This window comes from Seriola dumerili, unplaced genomic scaffold (assembly GCF_002260705.1).
Source record: "Seriola dumerili isolate Sdu_G_001 unplaced genomic scaffold, Sdu_1.0 BDQW01000295.1, whole genome shotgun sequence".
NCBI classification, from domain to species: domain Eukaryota; kingdom Metazoa; phylum Chordata; class Actinopteri; order Carangiformes; family Carangidae; genus Seriola; species Seriola dumerili.
Genome location: NW_019174550.1, coordinates 1,152,491 through 1,169,756, shown reverse-complemented (window position 1 = coordinate 1,169,756; position 17,266 = coordinate 1,152,491). Strand labels below are relative to the sequence as shown.

The following is a 17,266-nucleotide window of genomic DNA, read 5'->3' as shown; positions in this document are numbered from 1 at the left end:
TGTTTTTCCAAGGTGGGAGGAGTAATGTCTAGATCAGCTGCCTCACTGGGTTTGTATTGTGTAGCATTTCTTTGTATTGTACTATATAATAGTGTTATATTTGCACTGTTTTGAAATGCATTGCAAGACAATCACATTTATCACTTCACCACTCAAAAGGCTCTTTATTTCAAATTGACAGGAACATACTATGTATATTCACACACATCACAATACTGTAACAGTAAAATCTTAACACTGACAAACAGACAGCTTTTGAGCAGCATGACTTGACTATTACAAAAGCGATGAGGTAATTACAGTGCTGTATATTTGTTTTGGTAATGATCCCTGCACGTGTTATAGCTACATGGAGCACATGAAGTAAGAAATGTATAAAGTTCTTTCAAAACATCACAAAGATAATGCTATGCACAAAGGAAATAGAAGATCTGGACAATTAGTTCTGAATGGTAGTGAAAAAAAACAAAAACAAAAAACAAACAAAACTTTAGAAAGACATTTGCTTTCTCTTTGAGTAACATTGATTATCAGTGCATGCTAAAGTTGCTAAATGGTACGTTGAATTATTTTGTATAGTAAATACAAAAAAGTATATTAACGTCATTAGTAATGCATACTGAATAGTATTGTTGTTTCATGAATTTGGGATAGGGTTATTTTAAGAAAATTCTCCAAATAGGTGAAACTACATTTCATTTGATAAAATTGATTTCCCATCATAATTTTTTTGCCATTCACTTCAAGGAAAGCAATTTAAAATGTTAAATCTCTAATCAACATAAAAACTTGTTTTTGCTTTGCAGAACCATATCATCTTGTCTTTCCTTCACTGGTCTCATGTCTCAACAGACTTAACCTTCAGGGACATCAACTGTGTAGTGTATGTTTTATAAATCATGTTTAATCTTTTGTATTTATAAAATCATAACGCAGGTATTTATTCTTTGGTTTTGTAGACACACAAGGAACATTAGCCTAGTGTCTGATTTAGCACGTGTTAAATACAAGAGATACATAACAGATAATGAAACACAAGATAAATATAGTATAGTTGTGACTGGGTATAAATTATAATTAAGATGATGAGAACAAGTTTATTAATCAGATACACAAAGCAAAGGCAAGGGACAATAAAATTAAAGTAAAAATGCATATACTTACGAGGCCCATTTGTTCTAGCTTGTAGAGTCAAGGTCAATTTTGGCATAATGGAAGGAAAAATACGTTCAAATAAATTCATATTTTCTTAAAATCTCTAGAAAATGTAATATGTACTGTACATGTCTGCATACTGTATTTTGGTTGCATGATATAAAAACTGACAATAAAATGAAACATACTTTACATTTTTACATTACATAACAAAGAAAAGAAAGGTAAGATTATGTTGTCATTGTCCTCTTACATATGCTCAGATGACACTCATGAGTGAACAAGGGAAGGAATGAGGAAACTGAAGGGAAAGTCTTTGGTACATGAAGGAGGAAGGGAATTGATTTTTAAATGTAAAAAGAAAATGATACTATCGCTGTAGGTAATTATTATTAACTGTCCAACAACTGCTCACTTTTAAGGAGAAAATGTATCAGCTCTTAAGCACATTGGGTTCAATTTAAGCTACTGCTTCCACTAACTGAGAAATGAAGAGGGTTGCGGTCACATTACAGTAATGACATAGTGAAAAAATTAAATATCTCACCAGTAATTGCAGTGATGTTTACTCCATTGCTTTTGACGTTCTCAAACACAGAGACGGGAGTGAATGTGTATTTAGTTCCAGCAGTGAGAGATGAGACTGTGTGAGTTACTGGTCCATCTCCATCTGGTGCAGTGATGTTTAACTCTGCACCATTAACCTGGAGAATAAAGCTGACATTGTTGTTCACTTTATTCCACTGCAGTGATACTGATCTCATCTTGTCCAGTTGATCTGAAACTTTCCATGTTTGGAGGAGCTGAGATAGAAAATGAGAAGTGAGTAATTGTATCAAGAAAGTATGGTCTTCAGAAAAGTCTTGATCCCTGTCAACAGTGGTATATATTTAAATTCTTGTTGCATCCATCTGTTGCTCCTTCCTTGCCATTACTGTTAGTAAGTACAATTCATCATCCAGTAGCTGTGCTTAAAGCAAGATATGGAAAAATATCGCCAGCTTTCAGCCACATGTGGTTCAATTTAAGTTATTGCTGCTGCTAACTGCTTCATTTTGCTACTTGCAATTACAAATGCTAACAGCAATTGCTACTTCTAACTGGTGTTGACCAGGAAGCTGCTGCACATTAATGCAAATGCGTGAAACATTAGACAACCATAATTATGTCTATGACACAAGTATTTGAAAATATGTCTCATCATTTAGTATGTTGCCTTATGTACACTTCTGATACAAAACAAAAGATACAAAACACAGTGATGAAGTTAAAAGTCTTACCTTTAACTGCAGTGATGTTTACTCCACTGCTTCTGATGTTCTCAAGCATAGAGAAGAGAGTGAATGTGTATTTAGTTCCAGCAGTGAGAGATGAGACTGTATGAGTTACTGGTCCATCTCCATCTGGTGCCATGATGTTTATCTCTGTAACATTAACCTGGAGAATAAAGCTGACATAGTCGTTTATTCCAGTGCAGAGTGATACTGGTCTCATTTTGTCCTGTTGAGGTGAAGTTTTCTGCATTGGGTGGAACTGATACAAAGAAAGCAACTCAGTGTATAAGACTGAAAGTATAAGAATTGTTGGTTTGTTGTTTCTTAATTCATAAGGTGTTTGATGCATATAACATATTTCGGTACATCATGTTGACTTATTATATTACTGACATAATCACTACTCCTAATGATGATTAACTCCAACTTGCAAATCACTTGATCATTTCACTACTATCCTGTAGGTTCAATCTACTCCATACTTTTTCAAATAAAATGATATACTGACAAGAATTATTTACATATGTATATAGATAATGAGTATGGTTTTGCCATTAGTTCACAATGTTTAAAAATCCAGTTTTTATCCTCAGTGACTGTCAATGTCCGATTTCTTATACTAAGAAACAAACAGAAACATATACACATCAACGTGCAGCATAAGTAATGACAACATAACATACACAAAGAAATCCATTGCAATAGTGATTGTTTGGAAATATAGTGCATTATGTGGCAATTTAAGGATTTGATAATGTGTTCAACCATATGGAGAACATAGCCATTTAACTATCAGCAACATAATCACCTGACAATTCTGAGCAAAATTTACTGTCTGTATACCTATATGTATTTATTGCAAAGAAAGAGGGTTTTTTTATCATCAAGGGGGAAAAGTTTAGCCTGCTTAACAGCCTGTCAAAATCAATCCTCTCTTCTCTGGTATGAGCATTCATCTATATTGTATAGCATAAGCAAACATATAATGCACATGTCTCTCAGACTTCCAAATAGAGAAGAGTATAACCATGCTACGTGTACAGTAATTCACTGTTGGCTCTCCTCAGACTGTGCACTGGTCCATCTCAACCTAGATAGACAGACAGACATCAAATAATGAAAAGTTTACATAGAAAGATATAATTATATTTCATAAAAATATATTATTAATATACATGTATTATGTATAAAATGTTTCATATCTTGTTCTCTGCTGATGGGTATGTTGATGATCCTGACAACACAATATAAAGTGGCAGTGTCCATTTTCATCCACTGCACACATTTAAATACATTTTCAAGCTAATTTTGTGTATTTCTGAGAACTCTGACCTCTTTTTTCTCTGTTTTATTGACCAAGTATCCACTATGAAAAATAAACCACACACTGTGGTGTTCACCCACTGATGTAGCACTGGTGTAATTGAATTTAATTCCAGCAGGTGATGCTCACAGCCACATTTATACAGAGGCCTATTTACATTATTCAATATTATACCATAGGAAATATACAAAGATATATTTCCATGTATTTGTTGGGCTACAAACACAAATATTACAAGTCAGTACAATTGTAAGTGTACAATATTGTGTAAATAAATTTGTACAGACTATTATACTACAAGGGACAGAAATTAGAGCAGTATTTTACCTTAGAAACATTGTTGACATTGTTTTATAATCCTGACAGTTTTTTTTCGAAACAGTCTCCAAGAAAGCTTTTGCATAGTATAGCAGTGTATATTTCTGAAGTATCTACGAACAATTAAGCCACCTCACCACCATGCTCCTCACAGGTCAAATATGACAAATCAGGCTCAAACAAACAAACAAACAAACAAACAAACAACACACACACTATGAGGTGTATACACCTTGTTCATCTTCCTAACATGCAGCCAGTGCGCCTGTGCAGCAGGAGAGTGAAAGCGGAGGCAGATGTTGCCTTCAAGGCTGCCGACAAAAATCGGAATTATGAGGAGAAACAGAGAAATTACAAATACAAAAGATGGATAGGATCTAAGTAAGGGAGTCAGCATTTATGAAAATGTCTTTGTGGAGAATGGGCACAGAGAAGACATTGTAAAGTAGTGTTGTCTTTGTAACACTTTGATTACAGATTAATGTTGAACATGCTGTAATCCGGTGTGGAATAGATGTATTTTTATTTTTTTTAAAAAGAAGAAGATATTGACAACTTCAATAATTCCACTTGAAATCTTCTTATTTTGAATCCTATTTTAATGTGTGAATGGTGATAAAGAAAACCTGTGTTTACAGCTATCTGTACTGTTTAGTGTAGCTAGTGTTCCCCTTTGATTTTTTTCTTTATTCTTCATTCTTTTGCTTCATATTTTGACTAACTAAGTTATACTACTATAATGATAGAAAACATTGTTTAACTATCTATAGTAATTGTTCTATATTTCACGCTCCCATCCCCCACAGCACTAAACGGCTGACAAAGTTAGCAACCACTTTTAAGCCAGTTGATGAAAATACGTCAAACTAGCTAACGATTAGCTAAGGAGATGGTGAGGACTAGAGCTAAAAGGCAAGCTAATATTGGACTTAACGTTACATTTATATGTGATTTATATATGATAAAACTGGTCTGTGTAGGTGTATGTCAGACGTGACCGGTTACCGTTAAAAGTTGTGGAGGCTGGCTGTCAACTTCTTCCGTCCCCTGCTAGCACAAAACATTATAATAGGTCGGCCATTTTTATCTCCACACAGGCGGTTCTGTTCCATTACGTATCCAACTAAGCAAGGCAAGCAAGGCGACACACACAACACCAGGGCCGTGGAAGTCACTTACCTAAATGGAACGCAGCTATTATTATTAACGATATGGGATACACCTGTGTTTTTCCTCCTGTCAAAATCTCTACAATTAAAATTGTTGATGCAATTTTTTTTTCTACTGGATTTTTACAGTCCCATGGCATAAAGAAATATAAGGGAGAATTATGATTTTTCTTATATTTGAAATGCAATATGGAAAGCACTTTCAATTATCTGTGCATGAAATATGCTTTGCCTTGTCGAAATAATCATAATTACACTAGTTTGCTTTGTGATTCAGACAGGATTTCTACTGTATCATCTGTATTACTATCTAAATCAAACTAATATTTATCAATGAACCTAAAGTTAACCAGTATGAAGCAGGGTAGGCGTGTCTCTTTGCATTTTTTTTTCATGATCCTCAATTATGATAAATCACGTGATTGTACCTGCAATTACAACTTTGGTGCTTGTGAGAAGGAGTTTCCGCTGGTCACCTGAACGCAGCACGAGTGCTCCAGCGATGTAGAGAGAAGGAGAGGGAGAAGAGGAGGTGGAGGCAGATCGAGGAGAAGCATGAAGAATATCCCCGATATCTAGGCTGACAGACGGGGAGAGCATCTCGTCTTCCCTCGCTTATTTGGAGCCGACTGGAAGCGGAGGGAGGCAGCGGGGTTGAGGACAGGATGGAGGAGAAGAAGCAGTTTCTTTGTGGGGTGGTGGAAGGTAAGAGCGGCCGACTTCATAACTAACCTTCTGTCAGATCATGTGATTTTTTTTCTTACCCCGGGGAGATGATTTTGAATAGACCACCGTTTGACCTACATTTGCAAACAAGCGTTTCGTCCCCTAGTGTAAGGGGGCGTGGGAGTGGTAATATACACTGAAATAGGTAGGATATAAAGGTATTTATTAGATGGTGTGGTGGTGATCAGTCAGGCTTGCAGTGGAGATCAAAGAGCAGGCGGTGAAAAGCATTCAGTACTGTCTGGTTCAAAGGCTGCAGTGTAAGGAAAGGAAATACTCTGCTTAATGGCTGGTGGCAATGAAGATGATGATGACAGTGATTCCAATGGTGATGACTCTGATGACGATAACTGTTAATTGTGGAAACAAAGATGCTGTGATGATGCTCATAATAATAATAATGGTGAAAGTGAAGATTGTGATGATGATGACGATTGTAATGGTGACTGGAAACTAGGATGAAGTTGTTTGTTAGGATGACATGACAGTAATGATGATAATGGAGATACTGTGGCAGGATGTGAGGAAGAAAGCTGTAATGATGAAGATGATGAAATAATGAAGAAGACAGTTTGAGGACCCCAATAAACAAGAGTATTGATAATGATAATGTGATGAGAATGTGGATAATGATGATAAAGAAGAGGAAAAGATAAGCAGAACACTAGCACACAGAATAATTACTGCAGAAAATGGAGAGGAAGAAGGAGAAGAATCTGATGATGAAATTTATAGAAAGAAGGTGGTATTTGTGACATACACCTCTCCCTTAACACACCCTCTCACATCACAACCACACACACAACATGCAAGTACGCCTCTTAATGTCAGTATGTGATAAAGTGATTATTCCAATGGTGAGATGACACAATACAGTGCAGAATATGTCATACATGTTAAATGTGAAGAGTTTCTAATATTTTTTCACCAGACAACAACAATAATAATCCACATGCATTTAATACATTTTTGTTCATACTAGTTAGAACAGGTGAAAACAGATGTTTTCATCAAAACATCATACAATTATACAAAATAATAATTCACTACTAACAATTTTTACTGTTTATTGTTTATAGCTGTGAAGCCACGATACCACAATGTATTGTGTTTAGTAGTTATAATGGAGATGAGATAAACAGAAAGGTGGCTTATTAATAGTGAGAATAGTCCTATGTGATAAAAATAATTATTTCTTATAACAGAAATATGTCTGTCATCTTTCTAAATAAGCTGTATTGCTGCAACTAAATATACATTGTCATCAGTTATTTTTAATTAATGGATTAATCAAGTCTATGAAATACGACATGGCAAGTTCCCAGAGCCATCCTTAAATGTTTTGATCAAAACACCAACATATCCTAATGAAAATGATAAAAATAGATGTTTGCATTGTTGGTCATTAAATGTCTTGAACGACAATTGATTATTTAATAGTTGCCACTTGCAACTTTGGTCAGTTGACTAGCTGCTTCTGCACTGGTGTCTTTGTCCACTGTTTCAACTCTCCAGCTCTTTGAATCTCAGCTAATCTGGTTTCACAGCCTTTGGGATGTGTTTATTGTCTCTCTCTCACTCTCCCTCTCCTTCTCTCTCTCTCTCTCTCTCTCACACACACACACACACGCACACACCTTTATCACACCTTGGTGGACCCCCTCAAACCTCTGTGTTTCTCAATCCCATGTGGTGGCATCCAACAGGGTTAGTAATTGAGTCTGGCTTAGTGGGGAGCACTTCACAAGCCCACATGCATGTGCACAGGTAGACATGTCATACACATGTACAGCAAAATACACGCTCCCCACAGGCATGCGGGAGAAATCACACTGGATTGTTCATGGATCTGATTTACTTGTCACTATGACCCACTTACTGCACACACATACACGAACCCACACACACAGACACACACATAGCAGACTTATTCAAAAACACAAAGGAGGGAGAGGGACCCTAGAGATGCTCCCATTTCTAAAAGAGCGGAGCTGGAGATGATTTATGCCACTGCCAAGCACAGAGGGGATGTGACCAAGTAAGCTCTGGAGGACTTTTCATTGCTTTATGCCCATACATAGAGTGCTGTAGCTGTAATGTCAGCGAACACTGCCCAGTAGCTGAGAAGTGTCCAGTTTGTGAATAAATGCTGCAGAGCGGCAGATGAACTGTAAAACAGCCTAGTGAACTATATATGACATTTACTAGTACAGGCCATCAATGTTAAACTGAAAATTTTACAATGTAATTTAAATTTTCAATGTACTGAGTCATAAACATAGGGTGCATTTTCTTTTTTTCCCATGATGCATTTCAGTGAATATACATATATATATATATATATATATATATATATATATATCTAATTACGAAAAGTGTGGAAAATATTTGCATTGAAGATAACATTAATGGAAAAAGTCTCTGTTTCAGTGTTTACACATTTACTTGTCAATAAAGATGCAAATATGTAGAATATGTCATATGTAGAACAGGATTTTCACAAACTATCACAGCATAAGATAGTAAACAGATGAATTATAGAAGCAGTCTGCATGATTTTGCAGAGCTTATCAGTACTGTAAGAGGTGTTAGTTAGGTGTCAGTTGTCATGTGTATGTGAAGGATTCATAGCCTCATCCACCGCATTAGTAATGTGACATGTATGCAGTTATTTAATTTTTCTTTTTCCTATGCAGGATTCTATGGGAGGCCGTGGTCTATGGATCAGAGGAAAGTTCTCTTCCAATGGTGAGTCTGTTAACATTTTTTAAAGAAGCCAATTAACCAGGTGTTTGTCTATAACCCTGCATGTGCTGCTCTGTATGTCCACTGTGATCACAGTTGTGCATATGTCTTGTTAACTTTGTCAGATGGGATGTTTTCATGTTCACATGAATAGGTTGAACTCAGGAGCCACTGACCTGACGCCTCTGGCCTAAACCCAGTTGCACACGTTTATTTCAGTGCCAGGCAGACCAGAGAGAGATCACTGACGCAAAATGACACCATAGCAAAGGGCAGGCTCATCCTCAGTCCTGAGGCCCAGCCATGGATGACAGATGGGGGCGAGGGAGGGGGCAGATGTATTTTTTTATGGTGGAAGGATAGAGAAAGAGGATGATATATGAGATGCTGGCCATTTGGTTCCCTACCTTTTCTTTTAGCCATGCTAGCGTCGCAGCGCTAGGGATGGTACTCTCTGTCTGTCAGTCCATCACTTTGGTCCAGACTGAAGTATCTTAACAACTATGTTGAGGATTGCTATGACATTTTGTACAGATATTCACGGTGCCCAGAAGATGAACTTTTATGACTTTGGTGATTCCTTGACTTTTTCCTCCCGCGTCATTTGTGGTTTTAAATGAAAGAAACTATTAGGTAGATTGCCATGCACCTTGTTACAGGTATTCATGTTCCCCTCAATATGAACTGCAATAACTTGATGATATTCTCATTTGCCTCAGCTGTACTTTGCATTTAGAGCTATTTAGCCAATGTTTGCATTGTACTGCACTAAACTAAGACCTGCTGAAGCAAGTCTCACAGCCACCAGCATGGCTGTAGACTTGTCCAGTGTCTGCATGTCAACACTAACAGTAAATGGTGTGGTACAGAATTTCAAACTCCAGACTTTTTGATGTTCAATATCTTTGTCCATTTAATGACACAAAAACACAAATTCAGTGGGTTGAAAAGCCTCTTAATCAAAGTTTAAATGTGGGTCATGCTGCAACACCATTTATGAAATTCGGTTAAACTATTCAATGGTAAGAGCAACTCCGACATACTCTGTTGTGTTGTAACGAGGAATGAATAAATGGTAGTAAAAGTTATTTTTTGCTACATTTTCTTTATCTATAATCAGTACATTTATGAATGCTAATAGAGAATGTATGTGTCCTCTATGTAACCTTTATTGAGGTAAGTTTTGCTGAGCTCCAAGCTCTTTATTTAGCTGTTTTTTTCCATGCTGAGATGTTCACACCAGGGAGCTTCTCAGCCACTGTTGGCAGACAGAGTATGCTAATACCAATTTAATGCTGAGGTCTCTCTTTTGCAGATGAGACCTAAGCATCGGCATGGCATCATTGAAAAATGTGGACAAACGCCATTTAAAGCAGATACAATCAACATTCAAGATAATCAATAATAGAGATAATCTATACAGTATGAGTGCTCCAAGTGAACGTAATCCAACATAAAGGAAACAGGGTCATGAGCCAAGTCTCTTTTGACAAAACAAAACAAAGGCGGCTCATTGCTGAGTCTGCCCGACAGTTTTTTTTTAACAGTTTCATCACAAAGAGAGACAAGCTCTTACAGCATGAATCAGCTCACAGGGATTTCCATCACAGAGAACTACAGTAGAATACTAAAAGACTATTTCAGTCAAAGCACCATTTAAAGCATCTGCAGTCCATTCATAGAGAACAAAACATGAACACACTAATAATGGAACAACAGTCTGTCAAATATGAGTCAGTGCAGTAATGGAGTATGTAGAGTTCCCTTTTCATTTACATTTATATTAAGTCATGTGCACGCATTGTAGTTATTAGGGACCAATTAATTCTTGAAGACACGCTGATCTTACATATGAGTGGAATGACATAAATCCCTGTTGGGAGCCGTGACACAGTTTTGTACGTCAGCAGCCAATAGGAGCAGCCGTCTGCATCCCCAGAGAGAAGTTGTTCCCTCTGCTCTCTGCTTTCCACTGATCTTAAAAATACAGATCAAAACCATTATATTGCAATTTTTCCGTTCCTATTATTATGATTTTATAATAATAAAAACAGACAATCTGTAACCATGATCTACTCACTATCATGTGCCATGTGATATACGCTTTATGATGCGTGTTGTCTGTACAGGTGCAGCTACACTTGGTTAACCAGGCCATCACCGCTATGAGGATGGATTTGACTTCCAAAACTTTGTCAGTGTGGCAGCAGCTGAGTGTGTGGGCTCCAGGTTTATTTATAGGTTTGCTTTTTTAGACTCAAGTGTGGGGTGCAGGAAAAATTCATACACTGAGTGTTGCATAAGTTTGGCAGAGTGGGGCTACAGTACGTTAGTGTGTGTGCACAATCGTGCATTTGAGGGAGGTAGGCTGCAGCTTTGTGGAGGCGACTTACGTACCATCTGTCCAGGAAATGAAGCAGAGAGAGAGAGAGTGAGAACACAGTCCACCCACAAATGACAAGAGAGAGCTGGTCCGTGTCCAGAGAGAGCGAGAGAGAGAGAGAGAGAGAGAGAGAGCAAGATTCATGTTTTTATTTGTGTGTATGTGTCTGTGTCAATGCATGCTGATGTAGATTTTGTTTCAATCCTAGTACTATGCTCTATTTATAATTCAGGAGGTCATTTCCTGTAACTGAGGCGGGCATGGAGCCCCACGATCGATACACTGGATCTATTTTCTTGCTGCTTGTTGTTTTTCTGTTTTTTTTCCCTCCCTCTGCTCTTGCCTCATTCATTCACTCACTCTCAGCTCATCTTCTCTGTCCCGCCAGGACTCCAACCTCACAACTGATTTACCGCAATACAAAGAAAAAATTATATTTACCAAGTATTTATAGAGTGATGTATAGGATAAAAAGAATTTAAAGCAGAATTTAAATTAAATAAAATCAAAATGTGAGCTGCTGTGTAAAACTAGAGTGGATTCTAATGACAAAAAGATTGAAGTAAAAAAAACTATTTGCAGGTATTATGTGGAAGTGAAAGTTCTGATGTTGAATATGAGAAATTAAAAGCCCTCTCTTACTGTCTTCATTTTCCCCCTTGCTCCTGATTCACAGATTTAGCAAAGACTTGACCTAAAACACTTAACGTTCCTGTCTTTATCCACCAGGATGCAGAGTTGGGGGTTGAACACCTACCTGTACGGTCCGAAAGACGACCTAAAACACAGACTGCTGTGGAGAGAAGTCTATTCTCCTGAAGAGGAGGGTAAGGACACCCCATTGAGCCATTGAGCCATCTGTCAGTCTGTTTGAGCATTCATCCAACCATACATGCAACCAGTTTTTACTGCTGAGCTATGAATTTAATCATTTTCTATCAACTTCTTTTAATTGACAATGTTACAGGAGTGCAATGCTAAATCAGTGGGTTACTACAGCACTTATGTTTTTATAATTTGAGGCTCATTTGACTCCAAAGAGCTCAGACATGTTCTGAGGACTGGCTGCAGACTGGACTTGTTTCCAGATCTGCACCAGAACTGCTGGAGGACATTCTATCTTCCATCAGGGTGAATATTCCCTGTCCCAAATATGAAAATGCCTTCTCGATATTACTATTAAATTAATTTTTCATTACCATCATTAAGGGGTCAACAGTTTTTATGTTGTCCATTATACTATTTTTTATTGTTCCCTGAAGAGTGGACAGCGTTAGCCAGGAGGCTTTAGAGCCAAGCTGAATTCCCCTAGAGATGCTTAAAATTGAGATAAGAGAGAACAGTTAATTATATAGCGCTCTCCGACGTGTGTAATTGTTGTTTGATTTTTTTTGTTCTTATATATGCATTGTATTGAAGGACTTTTGCTAAAAGTCCTGTATTTCTCAATCTGCTAATCTCCCCTCTTTGCATCACACTGCCTCATATATCCTTCCCTCTCTATTAGTTATTTCTCTTTTATTTTGGCCGGTGTGTCTCATTCAGTTTCACTTTAAATTTCAAATGAAAGGTTTTTTCTCTCCCCTCAGCTCAGTTGCGTACGCTCATAGTGGAGGCCCAGTCGAGAGGCCTGAGGTTTGTTTACGCCCTCTCTCCTGGTCAGGACATCGTCTTCTCTTCTGCCTGTGACCTGACGCTGCTCAAACGCAAGCTGAGACAGGTAGACAACATGCGATAAGATTATAAATACTACTGCAATGTCATTGTTTCATGGTTCGACCCATCTCATAAACAACCTCTCTCTCTCTCTCTCTCTCTCTCTCTCTTTAGGTATCAGACCTGGGTTGCCAGGCGTTTGCCATTCTGTTTGATGACATCGATCACTCCATGTGTCAGGCCGACAGCGAGGCCTTCTCTTCATTCGCCCATGCTCAGGTCAATGTAACAAATGAGATCTATCGGTTCTTGGGGGAACCGCCCGTCTTCCTCTTTTGTCCAACAGGTAGGAATGAAGGTGGAAAACTTATGGTTTACAGGATTTCATGCATTTTTTTTCTTAAACTTCAACGTAAGTCTTTCTCTCTCCCTGTAGAGTACTGTGGTTCTCTGTGTTCTCCCAGTGTATCCAAGTCTCCCTACCTGCAGACTGTAGGAGAGGACCTGCTCCCCAACATAACTGTCATCTGGACAGGTGAGAGACAAATGCCATGCTGTATTCCTGCAGACATGAACCAGTGTCTTTAAGTACAGTTTTTGTTTTCTGTTTTTCGCCTCATTAGTTGACCTGCAATTTGTTCTGCTAACAACAGCACACATGCACACACGGGCAAAACAGAGCTCGGCATGCACACATGCAAATAAGTGGAGGCACAAATTCACACACAACCTCCTCCACAGAACAAAAAAACAATGTAGGTGCACATCCGCCCACATTCATATGGAAGTACAGTAGAAACACACACATTTACAGACATTATTGCCTACTCTCTTCATTTCTTGAATTTTATCACTTGACTCTGTTCTCTGCATCAGAAGATATGCTTTGTACCACAAACACAAAGTTCAAATACACTGATTGATGATTATTTTAACAACTTATTCATGTCACTGTCCTGTTGTCGTTTCTGAAAACCTTTCCCTCCTCACTCGATCACAGGCAGTAAGGTCATCTCTAGGAAACTATCTGTAGACTGCCTGGCTGAGGTGGAGTCTGTCCTCCAGCGCCCCCCGCTCATCTGGGACAACCTGCATGCTAATGACTATGACTCCAGACGTCTCTTCCTGGGGCCTTTCAAGGGTCGGGAGCCTCAGCTGAGGAGCCACCTTAGGGGCCTGTTGCTCAACCCCAACTGCGAGTTTGAAGCCAATTACATCCCACTGCATACGCTGGGAAGCTGGTACAGAGCTGGAAAAGAGGAGAGGAAAGGTGAGGGAAGGCAGATGGAAGTAGCATTGATGAGACAGGAGATGTCCCAAGTTAATAAATGAATATTTGCTCTGCCAGACCACAGCCATGTACAGTTAGTGTCATTGCTTTCACAGAAATGTTTAATAAGCTAGTGTTGCTTAGCAACAAACACAATTTTAACCATCTGACAGAAATTTTGCCGATATTACTTAACAACTGAATTAACTTCTAGGAATTAAGGGGGGGGGGGGGGGCAATGGTGATGGAGGAGTAATTGTTTGGTGTGATGAAGGAAGAAATGAGAAGAGAGGATGGTCCCTCTGTGGAGGAGAAACAAGGCGGAGGGCCGGAGGAGGAATAGACTTTAAGGGAGGGGAGAGAGAAGAGATGAAGGGCTGGCTGAGGACTGTGATGTGCATGGAAATGGAAGAGGAATTTTAATGATTACATGAGTGGTAGGGGGAGGGGGATGGGGTGTTGGTAGTATGTGAAGTACTAACCGGATGCAGTCTTTTTGTGTGGTAGGGATCTGACTTTCTGATTTCTGGTGTGGTCCAGTTTTGATGAAAATAAAATAAAAGACATGAACAATGTACAGTACTACTTTCTGGAATAGGGAGAATTATAGGTTGGAGTTAGGGTGACTTCAATCAGTTTCTCCATTGACAGTCACTTCAACAGACCAGGAAACACAAGATAAGGTGTGTTCTTTGAAAGGTGTTTCTTCTTTTCTAGTCATGCATAAATATTGTGTGAAAGAATTTGAGAGTGGTTTTCTGTATTGTGCAGTGTATGAACACATGTAATTTAGTGTCCTCAGATATAATAACACAGTGTTGTATATGCCCTAGATGAGGAGTGTGAGTACTGTCCTGATAGAGCTCTGTCTGCTGCACTACATGATTGGATGGAGGAACTCAACCAACCACTGCAAGCAGGTGAGAAATTATGATTTGGTGCTGTGCTTGTATCAGTGTGTGTTGATATTAGACTGAACTCAAACCCTTCAGCTGCTCAGTCACTTTCATAATCTTTAAGTGGAACACTGAAATCAATGTATACCTTAAAGGTCCCATATTGTATAAAGTGAGATTTCTTTGTCTTTTTCGATTATACATCAGGTCTAGGTTCTATATTAACACTGTGAAAGTATCAAAGCGCTCAGTCCACAGAGAAATGCACACAGCCTATATTCACAATCTGATCCTTAAAACCAGCCGTCAGGACTTCTGTAACTTTGTGATGTCAAAACAAAGCAGTCACCGTTCTCAGCCATGCTCCAAGCCACACCCACCTGGACCCACCATCCAACCTCGCAGGATTTGGTTTCTCTTAATGTTTACCTGAAATCTGTTATATTTTTATTTGATCACTCAGAAAACAGTCAGCCAATCAGAAGAGAGTCTGTTGTTGTCTGTTGTTTCTAGAGCTCCAGAGTGAAGCCTGAGAGAGGAGATGTAAAACTACATTGAGATGTTTTTTGTTTCTTAAAACCACAAATATATCTTCTTATGGATCAAGTTTAAAATATAGGACCTTTAACTGCATTATTTCAGTGTACTGTTGACAGCAAAAATGTATTTTATATTTGAGCTTAAAAACATTACCTGTTTTTAATAATCATAGGTCGACAGAGCACACGAGCAGACCAGCGTTCCTCTGCTCCAACATCTCGTTGCAAAACTCCTGACAGATCTGACTGCCCCTCCACATTCAGAGGCAGCTCTGCTGTGGCCAAACTACCCGTCTTCCCCCTCAACTCCAGCTCACCTCCGTCGTCACCCACTAAGGTCAAAGAGGAATGGGAGGAGCGAGACGGGGAGAACAAGAGGTCAAATCAGCCTAGTCAACCCAATCACCAACCTCCAGGATCCAGACCTGGAGCACCATCAGGTGGAAGCCGGGGACAGAAGGCCCAGGGTCGGGGGATCTGCGGTGGGAAGGGTCTATTAAGTGAGTCCCAGGTGCGGCTGCTGGTTGGTCTTCATTATCTTCCCCATGAACACGGCCCATCTGCCCAGAAACTGCTACAGGATCTGACCTGGCTTAAATCAAACTGCCAACTGGTCAGTGCCAACACCAAGAAGACACCGCCTCAGAAGGTTGGTGTTTGCTTTGTGTGGATTTCATGTGGGGGAAATTTGAATTTGTGTATGTGACAGTCTCTATTTCAGTGTCTTTTCCTGAACCGGAACTAATTATAACCTCAATGTCTGCATTTGTCAAACATATGGGGCATATGTTAGGGCATGGTGTTCACAATAGCAGTGTCCTTACTACCTTGTTGTGTACTGTACATGTATGTCTTCAGATTGATGAGTGGCGTGGTCGGGCCTCCAGGCTCCTGTCTCTGTGTGAAGACATAGCGCAGCTCCACTGCAGCGTGGTGGGCGGGGCCAACAGGGCTGTGCTCTATGACCTTTACCCTTATGTGTGGGACCTGAGGAACACGGCTCTGGTGGCAAAGGCCTTCATATGCTGGCTGGGTAAGAACACAGAGAGATGGAGGCAGGAAAAATACTAGAATAAACAGTAATATAATGTAGTTTTACATAGTACAGTATTGTATAGAATATCATATCTTAGGGAACTGTTCTAAAATATAGTATTCTTTGTTATACTATTTGATATTCTATAATCTTTCTAAACACAGAACATTACATATGTAGTAGTTGTGTTAGAAGAGAGAGGGCTTGGGATAGTTGAAGAGGTTGTGTAAATGGAGTGTGGTGTTGCTGTCTCTTTTTAATTACTCTGTTGCCTTACACTTCACCCCACCCGCTCACTTACCTCGCTCAGATGGACGGGTGTTGAGTGACAGCTCCACCCTGGGCTCCTGGAGGAACTGCTTCCACTGTGAGTAGGCACGACCTTTAAATTGACGGTCTCTCTATCTATGCCTGAAATAACGAAGTACAAGTAGCCTCTGCAGCACCGAATCATTCTTACCTGCAGTAAATTCAGCCTGACAAATCGCCACCCAACACTCAGTCATTATTTCTCAGCACTGTCTCGATGGAGCTCAGTAATTAATGGTGCAGTTCGTCCTAAACCACCAGTTATACTTCAAATATAAATGGCAACAGCATAAAAACAGAAAAGAAGTTAACTTCAGCCAGCATCTCTTGAGGAGCTGTATTGCTGTAAAACACTGACCTTTAATGCTGGGGTGAATATTTAAAGCAGGTGTAACTGCGATCATTTTTCATCCCTGCTAATAACTTTCCTCACATTTCATTGGTTCATAACCACATGATGTCACCG

The 17,266-nt window shown here is 39.1% G+C and overlaps 1 protein-coding gene across 1 annotated transcript in view; it reads left to right on the top strand.

Moving 5' to 3' along the window:
* The first annotated feature begins 5,881 nt into the window (after positions 1 to 5,881).
* Positions 5,882 to 17,266, top strand: part of LOC111231335 (protein O-GlcNAcase-like) — a 15,553-nt gene continuing 4,168 nt past the window's right edge. Inside the window, exons 1-11 of the mRNA XM_022758392.1 lie at positions 5,882 to 5,945; positions 8,663 to 8,714; positions 11,824 to 11,921; positions 12,684 to 12,814; positions 12,925 to 13,096; positions 13,187 to 13,285; positions 13,751 to 14,020; positions 14,854 to 14,940; positions 15,629 to 16,104; positions 16,314 to 16,488; positions 16,802 to 16,858. Coding sequence (XP_022614113.1) covers positions 5,906 to 5,945; positions 8,663 to 8,714; positions 11,824 to 11,921; positions 12,684 to 12,814; positions 12,925 to 13,096; positions 13,187 to 13,285; positions 13,751 to 14,020; positions 14,854 to 14,940; positions 15,629 to 16,104; positions 16,314 to 16,488; positions 16,802 to 16,858 — 1,657 coding nt within the window. The 5' untranslated portion in view covers positions 5,882 to 5,905. The remainder of the gene's footprint in view (positions 5,946 to 8,662; positions 8,715 to 11,823; positions 11,922 to 12,683; positions 12,815 to 12,924; positions 13,097 to 13,186; positions 13,286 to 13,750; positions 14,021 to 14,853; positions 14,941 to 15,628; positions 16,105 to 16,313; positions 16,489 to 16,801; positions 16,859 to 17,266) is intronic.